Source organism: Fringilla coelebs (assembly GCF_963513975.1).
Source record: "Fringilla coelebs genome assembly, chromosome: 5".
Lineage (NCBI taxonomy): Eukaryota > Metazoa > Chordata > Aves > Passeriformes > Fringillidae > Fringilla > Fringilla coelebs.
In genome coordinates, this window is record NC_140033.1 from 7047336 (window position 1) to 7063607 (window position 16272).

At 44.8% G+C, this 16272-nt stretch overlaps 1 protein-coding gene across 3 annotated transcripts in view; it reads right to left on the minus strand.

Moving 5' to 3' along the window:
• The window catches only part of FRMD4A (FERM domain containing 4A), a 212232-nt gene that overhangs the window by 83677 nt on the left and 112283 nt on the right, over positions 1-16272 (minus strand). For all 3 annotated transcript variants that reach the window (XM_084206682.1, XM_084206684.1, XM_084206683.1), the window contains exons 3-4: positions 15019-15113; positions 7947-8039 (exon numbers count right to left, since the gene is read on the minus strand). In XM_084206682.1, coding sequence (XP_084062808.1) covers positions 7947-8039; positions 15019-15113 — 188 coding nt within the window. The remainder of the gene's footprint in view (positions 1-7946; positions 8040-15018; positions 15114-16272) is intronic.

Here is a 16272-nt window from a genome sequence, read left to right on the forward strand (position 1 = left end):
AGACCTGTGTCAACTTTTACCTCCTTGCAGGGGAAATCATAACACTGGAGATGAATTTGATTTCAGAAATACATGGAATCACAGCTAACAAAATACAAAGCTGTGGATATTTTTTAACCTGAGCCTGTCCCCTCTCTCTTTCTCAACAGCTGCACTGTATTATGAAGTTTTCTGCATCTTTACCTACTGTCAATCAATTTTTCTTGGTGCTTCTAAAATGCTGGCCCATTGAATCCCTGGAAAACCATGTGCCTTGGGGATATTTGCTCATTCCTATGCCTCATCTTCTCCATGTACAAAATAATTAGGGATCTGCTTTGGAATATATAGAGACCAACTCTCTACATCTCTTCTAGGCTGTATATCCTGGGAGTCTTTGCAAAATACCAAGTGCTCCAGTATGAACATATAGAAGAGAAGGAATCAAGGTGGAAGTGCAGCTACACTCCTCGCTCATATCTGGTTGTAGCATCAAGCAAAGACACTGACCTGAGTATAGTAAGCCCTCTGTCCCCTACCCACATGGGGAACCCAGCCTGCCCAGGCTGCAGAAGCAGCAACTCAGCTCAACATAGTCTTGTAAATTGCTCCACCACTGCAATGTCCCCTGGAGCTTAGCTTGGCTTGCAGGAGAAGTGCATCTTTGCACAAAAAGATGTGGTTTTGTAGAAAAGCTGTTGCAGCTCCTCTTGGCTTGGAGCGATGCGCTTATCTGTCCCAAATATGAGGTGAGGGCAGTGACTGGGTCACAGCAGCACACTGCCTTACTCCTCTTTTCCCTCAGACACCAGGGGAATTGCCCCTCAATCTCCTGAGCATCAGCACAGCCCTTTCCTGCTCTTTGGTCATCAAGAGTGACATCCTGGCTATTGAAAGTAACTTGCTGGGTGCACTGTCTTGCATAACACCACCCCTCAGCATCTAGAGAGCATCTTTTATTCGAGGATTTCAGACCATTTTAGGAATATGCTGTCCCCTCCAGCTGTCCCATGTGCTGTCAACAGCACATGAAGGAAGGATTTGTCTGTCAAAGCTGGCATGAGGGTCACTTATTTACTGACTCAGCCCTTGGTCAATGCCATGGTGATGGGACCCCTCATAGCAGACCTTCCTGTTGTGCACTGATGACAGCCCATCACACCCACTGGTGTAAGGTATGAACACACAAATTGCAGTGAAAACAGAAACAATGTCTGCATGACTTTGACCCACTCAGAGAATCCGTGTGTAGGCACTGACACAGCTATTGCAGCTTGATCCAAATTAGCTACAAATCCTACACTGACAGAATCCATCATTTCTGCATGGTACCTATCATGCAGTCTAAATGCTTCCCAAAACTAGACAAGACAATGCTGCCAGCATCAACACATTCAAAATGTGGCCCAAACCAACAAATTTTCAGAATGTTGCTTTTTCTGGCCCCTCGGGTAGCTGAATGGAAAGGAAAAACAACTTATCCCCTTCTCTCAACACAGCTCACTTATACAAATATATTCCTAGTTAAGCAGAAAACAGAAATGATGTTATGGGACTCAAGAGCCAGACTGCTATTAAGATGTGTGTGTAATGGATGGCTTAGCTCAGAGCTGTGTGCTAAGCAGCAGAGCCCCATTAGTTCCCTTCCTCAAGCAAAGGTCGGTTTTCACACAAGTAAATCTTCTGACTGGACAGAAGTTTCTCGTATCTCTAAAGAGCCTCTGAGGAGCACAGCCTCCCCGCAGGCAATTTATTACACCTTCCCCCGGGTGAACGGAGCAGGGGGCCACCCTGGGAAGGCTGCAATAAATCGTCTGCAGGGAGCCTTGTCTTCCAGCACAAACAAGGTCTGAGTGGCTGTATTTATATGCTGTGGCTGGCTGGGAGGAGGGGGTTTGCAGGGCTGCTGGTTTTTGGGATCTTCCTGCTTAGCATACACACAGCTGGTGCACACCGACCAGCAAAACACATGCTGTGCAAAGAGATCTGGGCTATGGTGGGGACTTTATAGACAGAGCAGCTCACAGGAGCCCCTGAAAGCAGCTTGGTGGAACTGGCTTGATTATGTGGGTTCTATATTCTGGTTTTTGTTATTGTTTTTACAGCATCGCACAGCAGTGCACAGAGATGTAGAGCTATAATGTGTGCAGGAGATGGCTCTTTGTCTCCTCTTATATGTAGCACAAATTCAGGGATTTTCTGGCTCAGTACTGGTACTGGCAGTGGATGAGGGAGACAGCACAGCTGCAAGGAGCTCTGGGAAGAGACAGCTATGAGAATGTCCATGTGCCATGGACAGCTAGCCATGAGAATGTGGATGGAGCACCCCAAGGTGCTGAAACATCTCAGGGCAGTTCCCTGAGCTCTCCTGGGATGATCAAGCTCCATGGCAAACTGGGGTCTGGCACTGCTCTCCTTGCAGTGCAGAGGGCTCTGCACAGGACGAAGGAAGAGCAGAGGAGCAGAGGGATTTGTATATATGTAATTTTGCCCCAGCAACTGCTCCTGGGTGGTAACAAGTATGATGAAGCTTGGGTGAGAGCAAATTATGCCACTTCTCTTCCTCTCCCCTGGCTGCAAATCTAATGTGTTTGACAATCTGTTTGTGCATTTCCCCCAGTCCCTGTAAACCCCAGTTTCACACCATGGGGCAGAAAGAGGGCTGTCTGCTCCTTCTCCCTCCTCAGAGGGGAGAGACAAGAGCTGGTCATTCCCTCATTCCCTGCCTGGAGCAAAGTGCTGGACCACCACATACCCTTCTCTGGCGCGGAAGACTGTTGATGGAGAAACACAGCCCATTACAAGCGAGAGAAATAAATTGCTGAGGTTAGTTTTGTGTGGTTCTATTCAGCTCTTCCTGCCAAGGCAGGCTGCTGTCATCACAACCCCTAATCTGATTTCTTGGAAAGAAGCAAAACTGAGTGGATGTGAGTGGCATATGCAGCCATGGTCTGCTGGGATCCCACTTTAGTCAGCTCTGGAAGTTGAGAACTGGATGCTCTGAATCTGCACCCCAAAAGCCTCTGGTCCATGAGTGAGGCAGAAATGCATTTCAGTGACAAGTTCTAAGGTCCAGCTAGCCCTCTGAAGAACAGCTGTCTTTCTTCCTTCCCAGGTCAGCTGTTTTCAAATGGCCTCTTGCTTCTTTCACTGTAAGCATTCCTTTTCTAATGGAATACAGGTTTAAAGATGCCTACAAAGAAGGGCTGAAAGACTAAAATAGCATAAGGCCTCATTAACAGCTGAAATCTGGTCCAATTCCATTTAGATAGCCAGGTGAAACCATGTAGATAGCAAATGCTTCCTCAACTCTGGCTTGAAATAATAATTTTAAATTTATAGACCTGGTAGGACAGAGGGATGCATCAAGTGAACAGGCCTACATCTGAGCAGGGCTCTGAGGTCAGAGAAGAGACACAGGTTTTTTAAGCCTGCAACTTGTTGAATTCCAAAGCAGTCATCTTTGGATGAGTCAGATGAAATAAGTCAGATTAACTGCTCCTGAAAGGTGACTATTTCTTTCCAGTGCTTATACAGGGAGGCTGCACTAATTAGCTGTGACACAGAGCTGTCTGCCAGGTAAAGATCTCAGCTCTGGTGTGGTGAATCTCATCTCAGTCTGCCCACCTGCCCCACCTGCCAGGTCAGACCTGGACCTCCTCCAGTGCACACAGAGCTATGCTCCTTCAGGTTAAGGGGGCACAGACACACCCAGGAGCTTTCACTCTGTTTTTCACTGCCACTCTCTTATTTAGGGCCACTTTGTTCTGTAGTAACTGTGGCAACCTGGCAAAATGTCTGGCCTCAATATTGAGAGTCCAGAGCCCCCACAGCTCCCATGCTGACTTCAGCCTAGCCAGAATATATGAACACATGCCAGATGTTGCTGAACACAGGCATTCCTTTGTGGGAATACTGCCAGCCCGTAGATACAAACTCTGCCCCACAGTGTATTTGAGTACTGAGGATTTATTTCACATTTTGTTCCATGCCTCTCTGAAAGAAAAGCCTTTCCATGTGAGACGTATTCTGATTTAGTGTGACGACTTCTGCAGTGAGTTGTCACTGTTTAGGTGGTGGAGTTGCCCTGAGAACAAATATATTCATTCCTGGGAAAAGATCCACCAGTGGAGTGAATTTTATTTGCTAAGCTTGTTCATATAAATTAACAGCATGACAAACATACAGAAGATAAAGAGATCAGACCCATGCTGGTGGTTCCTTTGCTAAGGATTGCTAATCTCACATGGCCATTGTTTGAGGATGAGAACTCACTGCAGAGCCTGGCCAACTTTGCTTTCCATGAACAAACACCGTGTCTGTGCTCTGGTTCTCTCTCACATCAAAGCTTTACACAAAAGGAGTAACTCTGCCTTCTTTCTGTCTGTATGAGTCTGAGCAAAATGCTTCCTTCCCAGACAAAAGGATGCACTTGTACCTGAACCCTGAAATTTCTATTTACCTCCTTTGCTGCCCAGGTTCCTGCACTTTACCCCAAGACTCATGGCGTGAGGTACATTTTCTCTGTTCTCTTCTGGCCTCAAAACACCTCTGTAAAATCAACTTATCAGGCAACCCCTCATTTCTTCATCTCCATCCTTTTCTTCTCCTGGACTTCAGTGGTGACTTTCATCTGCCTTGTAAACCCTCTGAGGCAGGGAATTAGCCTAACTAACAATCAAGTAACCAGGGCTATAGGAAGCCATCCAGAGAAGCTAATTCAAAGGTGAGAACTAATATCACTCCCATTCTGTTGCCCAACATCCCTCCTCCCCTGCAAGACACATGGCACTCCCTCTTGCTTTCATGTGTGTCTTTAGAGCTATGTAAACAGATATTAGCGGAGTCTTATAAAATAATATTGCACAATAGCCACGGGGCAGTTCACAGCTGCCCAAGAGTTCTGATTGCTTCCCAGATTCCTACGTTGTTCTCAGTGGAAAGCTTTCATTGAAGCACTAGATGACAACCTGAAGACAGGGAGGCTTCAGTAGCTGTGTAAATGAACAATGGAAGAAGCAAATTCTTACAAACCAATGCTAAAAACATCCTTCTAAAATCCCCCTCCTTTGACACAGTGCTGTGAAATTTTTGATCTTTGATAACAGAAGAGAGGAAAGACACTGGAGATCAGTGTTCAACAATGTCAAACCCCAAGGAAATGTGTGTCAAAAGACAAAGCTTCAACAGTGCTGCAGAGATTTAAAAAAGGGAGGAGAATTTCACACTGCAAAGCTTGTGAAACTTCCTATTTTCGGCACAGTTCTTTCAAGAAGCCTTTTCTTAAGAAGGCAGGCTTCCCTTTAAATGTACTTTTAGAGCAGGCTAAAATCTGTGGCATCTGTGGTGGGCATGCTGCCCTTCAGCATTGCTGCAGGAATGTTGAGGGTAAAAACCATTTGATGGTCACATTAAAGGTGAAAATGTTTTCACTGTAGCTTCTCCTCTTCACAAACTACCCTTTACTTTTCTTGCCTGAGGCTTCATCTCTTCAGTAGTTATGCAGTGTGATTGAACTGAACATTTACTTCAACTAGAGGGAAAAACCCACACAATTACTAAATCCCGATGCAATAAACAGAATTCTGTGTCATGAGCATCTGTCACAGCCAGATACTTGTATTACTTGTATCTCTCCATTTAGGACTCCCAACATCAACCTAAGCTTTGTCAGCTGCAATGCTTGGGTAATGCAAAAAGGCATCTGCAACCACAGGCAAGCCTGTACCTGTGACATAGTAGGTGTCATGGGCATGAAGTTCCTTACAAATTAACACATTTGTGATTAGGTATAGTACAGCAGTAATTATCTCTGCTTTCTGCCTGATGGCAGCAGGGGAGAGGGAGCATTCTGTTTATGGTATGTTTGTGAATGGCTCTGCAAGCTGCTGCACACCCCCAGACTGTGAAAATAAACCCCTGTCTATGGGTGGGTCTCTTTAGAACTTTCCTTTAGCCCTTGCTTTAGTTCCCAAGCCAGAACTGAAACCACTGGGTAACAGATATGTGGGGCCTTTCCAACTCCAGCCATCTGGCTGGAGTAGGTGTCTTCAATTGCCTTCTGCTCAGATCAGATTTAGGGATGGACATGGAAACTCCTTATGTGCTGGGAAATGTTTTCAACTTCTGCCAGCATTGACATCCACAAGGGAAATAAGCAGTAGAAAAGGCACAGTAAGTTAATGCCCGTTCCTCACTCTTGAGGCATCTGGCTCCCAGTCCAATCCAAACTTTAACTCAGTGTGACAACCCACTCATTACTGCCATCAGTAAGAGTATAAGCCCAGAGTCAGTCTGGTTTTCACACAGGCAGGCACTGAGTGCTGAGTTTTTCCCTATGGATTGAGATTCCAGAACAGGAGGGGTCACTCATTCACTAGCTGTTAGATGGATCTGTATCCTAGGATGCCTCTTGGCTGGGATCCCGCTAGAATGACTGGTCTCCACTGTGCTGCCAACTTTCATAAAACAATACAGATGGCAATATTTATGCTTGTTGAGTGGTCTTTGAAATTAATATGAGAGTGGCTCAGTAGCACAGGCTTTCACACATTTTACAGTTCTACTCCTAAGCCCAGCACTTAGCTCTTGCTCACTCAGGGTTTTCCTTGCTTTCCATGGGATCCCTGTCTTAGCATAGACTCCCCAGTTTGGCCCTGGACAAGATATCTGGTAACTGACTGGCCATGTTCTCAATGAGCAGCAACATTTTCATGCAGCTCTAAGCACAGGTGGATCTGGATCTCACATGCTGAAGGTGCTCAGCTCTAGATCTACCCTTATGGTTTGAAGCACCCAAAATATGGACTAAATTCTTCTCTTGGGAGATATCAGGCTAATTCTGGAACTCACAGGGCTTAGTGCAGTCTTGATTTGTCCTAAGATCTATCCACCACTAAATACATAACAGAACAAAGAGTCTCTTCTCCTGAAAAGCCTGCCTTGTAATGGAAGTTAAATGAATGACAATCACTATGTGGAGGTAAAAAAAGCTTCACTCAGGGGAAGAAACTCAAAAGTAGGTCTTCATTTTTTGTGGGTACTATGGAATGAATGAGAGTGATGTCAGATGTAATATAACACTGGAGTGGAAAGCCCAACAGAAAAAGACACAGTTACGCTGCGCTGGCTTGTTCTAGACATGAGCTATCCATTAAAAGTAAGTCAAAACCCTCAACCTAATTTTGTACATATGCCATCCCAGCCCCTGGCCTCTCTCTGGGTGTTTCAAAGCTGCAGGAGCAAATTTGTCTTCTCAGAAAATATCTCCCTTGGAGGCAAAGGCACTGTGTGCATAGAAGCATTGCCAGCTTCCAGCAGCTTCCAAACACTAACAGTTCCTTGTAAAAATCCCAGATGAAGTTTGAAGCTCCCAAACTGCTGTAATCTTCATTAAAACTTTTATAGTCTGGTCCAGCCATGTAGAAACCAACTGGCTGCCATAAAATGCCATCATTTGCTATTTGTGGGTAATTCACTGTAGCACTGAGTTCAGAAGGTGAGTATGACAGAGCTGTACAGGGATTAATTTGGTCTCTGACAGAATGCACACTGTGGGCACCATCCAGAGGAGACTGATGGCTCACCAGTGAGGAAGTGAGTGTTTTCCCTGCAGGTTGCTGGCTCAGGTGGGTTATGCTGGCAGAAGGAGGGCTTTGTTCTGCCACCCTACTCAGCTTGGACTTTGCAGCTCAAAGCCCACAAGTAGAAGTGTAAATACATAACATCTGATCTTTCCCTCAAGCAACATTTCCCTGTGGACAGCTATGGGTGTTGGTGTGGCTACTACTTGTTTACAATTGAGTGAGAAGGGTTTGCAAAGCCAAAAAGCTCAAAAGAAACCTCGGTGGAAGTGTTTGTTTTCCCACAGGTGTTTCTGAGAAAGTGATAGCCTCGCTTCCTGGCCTCCAGGAAACAGGCTGTCTCTAGCTGTATCCCATGGGAAGGGCTTGCCATCAGGCACTTACCTGACACAAAAGTACAAAACAACTGGTCCTGACTTTTTGGGGAAGTCATGTTCCAGCACTCGGCGGTCCAGCTGAAGCCAGTTCAAGTGTCCCCTGGCAAGAGAAGAGACAGTTTTGAGCCTGGCACCAAAGAGCTTTCTCACTCCTCACAGCAATGAGGTCTGAGGTGTTACAAAATGTGGACCAAAATGTGTGCTATTTGCCCTGGACTATTGCATGATATTTGAAAAACACACAATAAATGTTTGAGGAGCAGAGGCGATAGCATCCTGGCAGTGTTTCAGTCTGGGAATCGAACTGCTAAAGTTCAATCTGTCAGGGTGAAAGCTGGCAGCACTGAGCAATCAGGACAGCCCAAAATGTTATAAGCTTCACCTTTTTAATACAGGCCCCTGGAGCAGTTGTATCATTAAAAGTCTGTCAAGATTTTCATTAGAAATCCTTATGGTTAAGAGTTTCCACGACGCCTGCAGTATTTCACTCAAGGCTAAACCTGACTCGACAGTCTCAGACAGTTTATTTACCACCCACATGCCTGCAATAGCCTCTCTAGGTTTGCCCAGCCCTCCTTTTTCCTTCTTCAGAGAGCTCTTGAAAAACAGCTGCTCCATGAAGCGTTCCAGCTACAATTACCACATGCTGCTTTTCTTTTGCCTAGATGGTACCTGTCGTTATTTTCTCCTATAATTTATCCATTCCTGCCTTGCTGCTGGAAGCTTTGCTGGGCAGGAGCTCTTTTCTTTGTCACGTTCCCCACATTGTGGAGTGCTGTGTGTGCATGAGAGGTACTTTATAAATACCATCATTTGTATTACAGGGCATCTTGCTCCCCAGCTGAGATAAAGGCCCTGTTAAATTAGGCACTGTGGAAATACCTAGGCTGACATTCAGGCCCCACTGAAGCTGGCCAGATTTTTGCTATTGCTTTCAGTGATGCTAGGGTTGTGTCCTGTGAGCTTTTGGCTGTTGATTTCAGTCAGACCAGATTTCACCCAGAGGGAGAGGCAGCTCTTGCCTTCAGTACTCTGCTGTCTAGACAAGCAAGGGGAGAGAGAGTTGAAATGATTTGGGGGAGAATCTTGCAGCAAATAAAGCAGGAAATGGAACTCAGATGTCCTGAGCTTTATTCCAGTGCCTATTCACCAGCTCATGATAATCCTCAAGAATAATTCTTCATTCCATTGAAAATGAAAAAAAGGAAAAAAACCAGCCTGCTTAAAAAAACCCAAACTATTAAATTACCTTCTAGGATTGCCACAAGCCTTAGCAATGTACCGTGTATATACAGGGTACATTGCTAAGGCTTATATATACAGCAAAGGATATATACAGCAAAAGCACTCAGCTTTCACAAGGGTTTTCACATGCATGAGCTTTGAGCAACTGAGAAACCCTTTCAGAAAGTAAGCAATGATATCCCTGTAGCAATTTAACTGGATTTACAGCCCCCCCACTCCATCTTTCCCAGAAAAATAAATAAAGGGGAAAGTAGCACTTTCAGGAGGCTTTGAATCACCTGGCTTCAATGGGAATTTCTGTACTGCTGCCCTGACTTATGGAGGTGCAGAAGAAGATGGGCAGCTCAGGGACCTTCCTGCCCAGGCAGCTCTGGAACCCTGCTGGGACATTGCGTGTGCTCACCTGAGCACAGCATGCTGCTTCAAACCAAGGGGTTCCAAATTACTGCTGAGCTCCACCCATCACTCTTGTGGGCTCAGGATCAATATGAAAGAAAGAAGCTCTCCTCAAATTTTGCCATGTAGAAGTCAGGCATTCAGTTGAAGCAGCCTTTGCATCTGTTTTGCAAAAGTACTAAGACTCAGCTAGGTATAAATGATACATGTGGAATCAGGGACTTTTCAGACTCATCCTGGACATCTTTTGGTGTACAAAAGGAATTTTATCCCCTGCTCTAGACACCCATGTGTTTCCTTCCAAGATATTGTAACTTTCAGACACCCTTTTTTCTAGATAAAATTTTAAAATAATTTTTTCCTCTATTTTTTTTACTTTAGGTAAAGGGCAGCCTATACTGTGTGTCAGGGACACAGATTTGCTGGCAGTGTGTCTACTGGAAAGGAGTGATATAATGCAGATTTTCAAGCCAAACTGGTCACCTCATATGTCTCCATTGCAGTACAGGGGCTGAGGACAAATCTGCCCTGGATCAGGATGAGGATTGCCATATTAACTCATCTGGATGTAGGAACTAACTGGCGTTGCTCTGGGTAGGATGCATAGCTGGGCATGCAGCAAGATGCAGGGTTTTCCTTCCATCATTTCTGCTGCTGGCATGCTCGTGTGAGATCCATTCACCATTCCCTGTTGCTCAGCACAGATGTGTGCTTTAACAAGGTTTGGCTTTTAGAAGGCAGATACTCCAGGCTGTCAAAAATAATCGCTGTTGAAAGATACTCAGCCTAAAAAATTAGAGCTATCTAGCTTTCCTGCTGCATCCCCCTTCTTGAAATCTGTAATTTTACCTTTTTTTTTTTGGCCATGAAGTGCTGTTATGTTGCTTTTAACAGACCTCAGGAAGGCTGAAATTAGCTGTGAAGGCTACAGTTACGTGTGGGATTGAAACTAGCCATGCTCACCCATTCCTAGCCTAAGTACAACCTGAGCATTTACCATGTAGGCCATGGTACAAAATGCTGTCAGAGCAAGTAAAAGCCCCACTAAACCTGACATCCTATGCTCAACCTGTCCAGTTGCATTTGTATCACCAATGCAGCAGCCACCAGCAGCTGATGGTGTTACACACCAGATCCCACTGAGGGCAAGCTGCTGACAATGGACTTACTGTCTACCTCTGTGTTTATTCAACAGCAATGTCTGGGTTTGCCTAATGTGCACAAAGAAGGGTTGAGAAGCCATGGTGCACAGAACAAAAAATCACTTCAAGGTATTTCTTATTTTGAAAAGACCTGCTCTTTTCATTCTCATTGCATTTTAGCAGGGGAAACTGTTGGTATAACCATATATACACATATACATACCAGTTTTACATTTATGTTGATCACATACACAGTTCTGCGTACTGGATTGTCTGATCTTCCACACTGGATAACACATTTAATTGCCACCGAGTTTTTAGGTTGAAGAGCTTCATTAGTCTCATTTGCATGGAGCTTAAATCCAAAGCTCCTTCAGAGGAGGAAGGTCACTTAAATCCCTGCCAGGAGCTAACTGCTCACTGTACTCAATTACTACTTACAATCTTTCATCACTGGGGGCTTCTGCACTGCAGATTGTCACCTAACTCCCTGTTCTCAAGCGAGCATGTGTGGCACGCAGAGAACAGCAGCAGTGAGCAGTCCCTGCTATCTGCCTGTGAACGTGGACTATCAGGAGCCAAACTCCCATGCCATTGCACCACAGAACGCTTGGCTCTGGGATCTGTCTTCCTGTTGTCAGCAGAACTATTCATGGAGCACAATCCCATGTAAGACAGGGAAAAGTATGGGAATATAACCCTAGGCATGTAGTAATCCTGACAGTTTTCATGGACCAATTTAGGCAGCTTGCACTGGGATCCCATTCATACATGCCCATGTCTAGCTGGATTTCCTTCACGGTTCAATTTAGAGACACAAAGTAGCTTTTGTTTCATTATCACCATCGATTTGTTCATTCAGATATTTCTATCAGTGTATTCAGAAATAATGGTGCAAACAGTTTTGGGGGATCTGTAGGGAGGTCGAATACTGGAAGCCAGATAATTTTCCTCTGCTGGTTGCACTCGTGTTGGCAGTTAAACTGGTGTGTCAATAACAACCACATAATCACTTTAAGGAAAAAAACCTGAGTCCATTTAGGATACAGACTGAGTATGGATTTTGGTGCCCAGGGTCCATTTTGTTGATTGTGTGCTGTAGTTCTGTTTTCTTTTATAAGTAAAGAGTGGCACATCAATGAGTACTTTGCCTCCAGGTGGTTCTGTTTATACAGTTTTACTGCTTAGTGTCCAGTTTTCTGAAAAGTGGATCCACATTGATTTGTGTTATAAAGGTATTTGGGCCAATAAACCAACTCACACTATTTCAGTGTCAGACTCATTCTGAATTAAATGGACATTGAGAAAAAGCAATTCACATAATATAACCCATATAAACCATTTATATTTCCATCAATTGCAACAGAAACAAAAAACCCTTTAAGCTCACAGATTTTCTCAATTACTTTTGAAGAGGCTGAGAAGATCATGGGGCCAGAAGAGTTTAACTATACAAATTTTGCAACACGGTGGACTTGGTGATAAAGGAACTGGTCTAGGGCCAGAGCAGGACATTATTCTCTGAGCTGCACCCTCCATTGGACCAACTGTTCAGCCAGGATGTGGGACACCTGCTCCCTCACTCTGGCTCTGCCACATGGCTGGAGGGTGGAAATGGGCTTCCCCCCAGCTCCCAGGGATGAGAGGGTATTCCAGGGAAGGGTGCTGCCCTGCTCTGTGGGGAGCTGTGGGATGTAAAAGTTGGTAGCTCTCAATGGAGCAGGTGACTCAGATCAAAGGACAAGTGAGGGATGTGGAAACCCTGCCTGTGGCCCAGATGGAGAGTCTGCAGTGAACAAAAGGTTAATCCTGGCCACTTGCTCTTAGTGAATGATGGAGGAGCTGATCCAAAGGGAAAGGGTGGTTAGTGGAGATTCATAACCAGTTGAACTAAAACCCAAGCTCTTCCCCCATCCCTCTTTAATTTTAATCAAGCAGAATATTGCTCTTCTGGCTTCCTATGAAGCTTGGCCCCTGGTGCTGTACAGGGACACCCGTTTGACCTGTGCCCTCCTGCAGTTAATGGCTCACACTATAAAAGGTTCCTATGATCACTAAAATAGGAGGTGTTATTCTCCCCTCCATAATAGTCTGACAATCTAATTTTAGTCACACTGAATGCAGTAATGACCCTGTATTATCACAAGAAACTATTAAGTTGCCAACGCAAAGGTTGTTCCTATTGATTTTCTTCTAAGGTTGTCATGATAGAGCTCAACTAATGAATGGAAATCCCCAGTCTAAATAATTTCTAAATAAATTACTCTCATAGAGCTTTTACTCTTAAATAGAAGAATTGATTTAATACTTTAGTGGCTTTTCTTCTTTCTAAACTTGCCATTTAGCCAACCTCAGACTGCATTTATGAACCAGGCTTGTTCTGTTTCAGCTGGTTATGAGTCCCCTTCAAGAAAAGCACATGGAAACTCAGTGGAGAGTGAAGAAGTCCCTGAGGGCCTGCGTCACAGAATTAAAGGGTTTCTTTTTACATTCCTGGTCTGTATTAGGTAAAGGTTTGGGTTATGTGCCCTGCAAACAAACATTAAGAGACTGTTTTTACTACTTTTTGAAGAAAGGGGATTTTTCCAATTTCCATTTCACATTGCAGGTTACAATCTGTAGTACAGACAGTCCAGTTTATCTTCTGAAGCTGGTTTGGGACATCTATTTCCAAGACTCTGCCCAAAGCCCCAAGTATATTCTTTGGCTGTGTTCAGTCAAGTAAAAGAATTGCTGGTTGTGCCAACTCTCTTCAAAGCATTTTACAACTGAAGAGGAAATACTTTTGCGAGGGTTATTTTCACAGCCCTGAAGAAGCCTCAGTGCAAATGTCAGAGTCACTATGGGACAGCAGAAGGGCTTCAGACCAGCTAGGACTTAATGCTTGTTTCTGGGCTGCACTTCTTGATTCAGTGAGGTTATCCCCAAATCTTTCATCTGGGCTGGCTGAACATCTCCTGGTCTGAAGGTGACCAAGTGAGTGGATGCCAGCACCTCACCCTTTGAATCCTGCCTGGACCATGCGCATCCATCTGCATCTGCTATGTAGCTTCAAGCTCTGTCAGCTCTCACACTTACTCCCTTTGCTAACCCAGATTTTTGCTCACCCAGTTAAACCTGGAAGTTCCAGGGGAGGCTGGGTGTCTCTAATTGCTGACACCTGCTCATTAGCTTCCCTTGCTCTCCCAGGGGAGCCCTGTGCCCACCCAGCTGAACTGAGAGCTGGGACTTGCTCAGCTGCTCTCTGGTTACAGTTTGAGATGTGCCTTGTTTCTCACCTGTGCTCTTGGGACTGCTAAGGGAATATTTTTGTCTCCTAGTGTGCTGTGGCTTCCCTGCATGGCTTTCCTGTGCCTCTCAGGCAGCACCCACTGAGTAACTTGCTCTCTCCAAGAATAAACACAGAGGTGGGAGCAATTTTCTCCTGCTTTGTAAAAGGCAAGTGCCTCCTACTGTTTCTCCTTGGAGGATTAGTCTCATTAATTTCTGTTGGGTTGGAGATCAACAGGGCTGAGCTACTCATGTCAGTGAGCTGGGATGGATCCTGGGATCTCATCTGATTTGGGTCCTGCTTTTGCACATGCCTGTTGCTGAGCATTCCTCCATCCTTGGAGCTGTGTCCTGAGATGGCCTCAGGCTGTCCAAGGCAGGTGCTTGCCAAAGGAATTGACTTTAGAGGGGTGATTGCTGCCGAGATGAATGCGGATATGTTTGTGCAATTATCCAGCAGCCTCTGATTACCCGATCCTGAATCATTATTCCAGCAGATAATTTACATTTCCCTGCCACTCCAGCAGGAGAGCGGAACTGGCTCGTGACAGCAATACCGCTGACTCAGCAGTTCTGGGGACACAGTGTTGGCTTGAAAATCTTGGTTTTTAAAAATTACTTAGGTGTGGGAAGCCTCTTCCTGATTAACATAGAAAGAAAAAACCTATTGCAAACCAAGGTGGGTGTTCGTACAAGACACAGTCCATACGCCAAGGATGGTGTAACTCCTGAGAGAAAACAGCTGGAAAAATGTAACGGGGTGGTGCAGTAGCACTGAGGGGTCACAGTCTGGGACTAATCATAGCCTTTGGCAGACCTTTAATGTTTCTCCAGTGCAAATTTTATTCTTGTCATTTAATCTGGGGATAGATATGGCCTGTCTTGAGACAAAACCTCACATTTTGTGGTAATTTGGTCCATGCCTCCCTAGACCTTGGTTTAGGACCTTGGTGTACACATGATTTCTACACCAATATTTTCTGTAACCAAGAGTTGCCTCTCAAGTCTTTAATTTCTCACACTTACGTTTCATCTGTGAATGCAATTCCAAAGTATTCCTTCTCCTTCAGGTTGAAATGAGATGCCACCAAGTCAAGCAGCTCCTTGGCCAAAAGCTTTGGCTGAAAAACAAAAATGAAAGAAAGTGATTAATGAGGAGAATTGGACAGAACTGCAGTGTGCTTGAGGAGGAAAACACTATCCTTGAAACTACTGCACAGCTGTTGCTTTTATGTTCCCTCTGGTGTTCAAGCTAAATCTGCAAGGAACATTAGCTCCTTGAAATGAGCAGTAGTTTCCCTCCTAGGTAAATACTAAAAACCTGGCAATTCTGACCTATTCAGCACTTAATGTCTTTGCAGACAGATGATTTGCTGCCTGCCAGTGCTTGGATCTACCAGGACCAGCCCACTCCTGCCTCTCTGATAATTTTACTTGTTAAAGCTTTTTATCAAGGCCTTTGCAAACACAATTCAGACACCCACTCTCTCACACACAGCACAGATACACGCTCATAACACTAAGAAAATACATAGTGCCAAAAGATAGGATGTGACGGGACCAAATGAGAAGTAAATGACAGAACAAAATAGTTTCCCATTCACTATTGCTTGTCACATAGAGATAAGGATAGATCCTCAAATTTAGGCACTTGGAAGGAAAGACAGGAAAGCAGCACACACTTTTAAAATACTCTTTCTAAGACAAAAAAAGCCCAGCTCAGAGAAGCAGAGGATGGTAGAGGATGGTTCATTACTGCCTATTCTGCAAAACCTTAATTGTCTTTTAACTCTAATGTGTTCTCCTGCCTCTATGAATTTTCATCTGCTCTGCTGGGCTCTGGTTCTTCCAACCAGATTTCTGAAGCCTTGGCAATAGCACAACTCTCATCCTGTCTCTTGTAGGAAACAGGGGTACAAAAGATCCAGGTAACTGCAGCCTTGTAATAGCCCCAGATGCCAGAGCTGCAATTGTTACAGCAGCACTGGCACAGCTGGGTCAGAGATCCCAACAATATTCCCTGGTGACCACTTATAAGGATTTGGTCTACAAATCTCTGTGCTGCAAACCTCAGTGAAAATAAAACTGTCTGCAAGCTTGACTGCCCCAATGAGTCTGCCAAGCAGCTGAGTCAGTTACCCCAGACATGAACCTGTTGTTAAATGGAGGTGAAATTATAATGCTGTGCAGAAAACGGGTGCCAGGGACATCAGAACCCTGCTGTCCTAATTAACTGCCCTGTCCTGTAAACACAAACACAGCTATAGTAAAAACAAACCT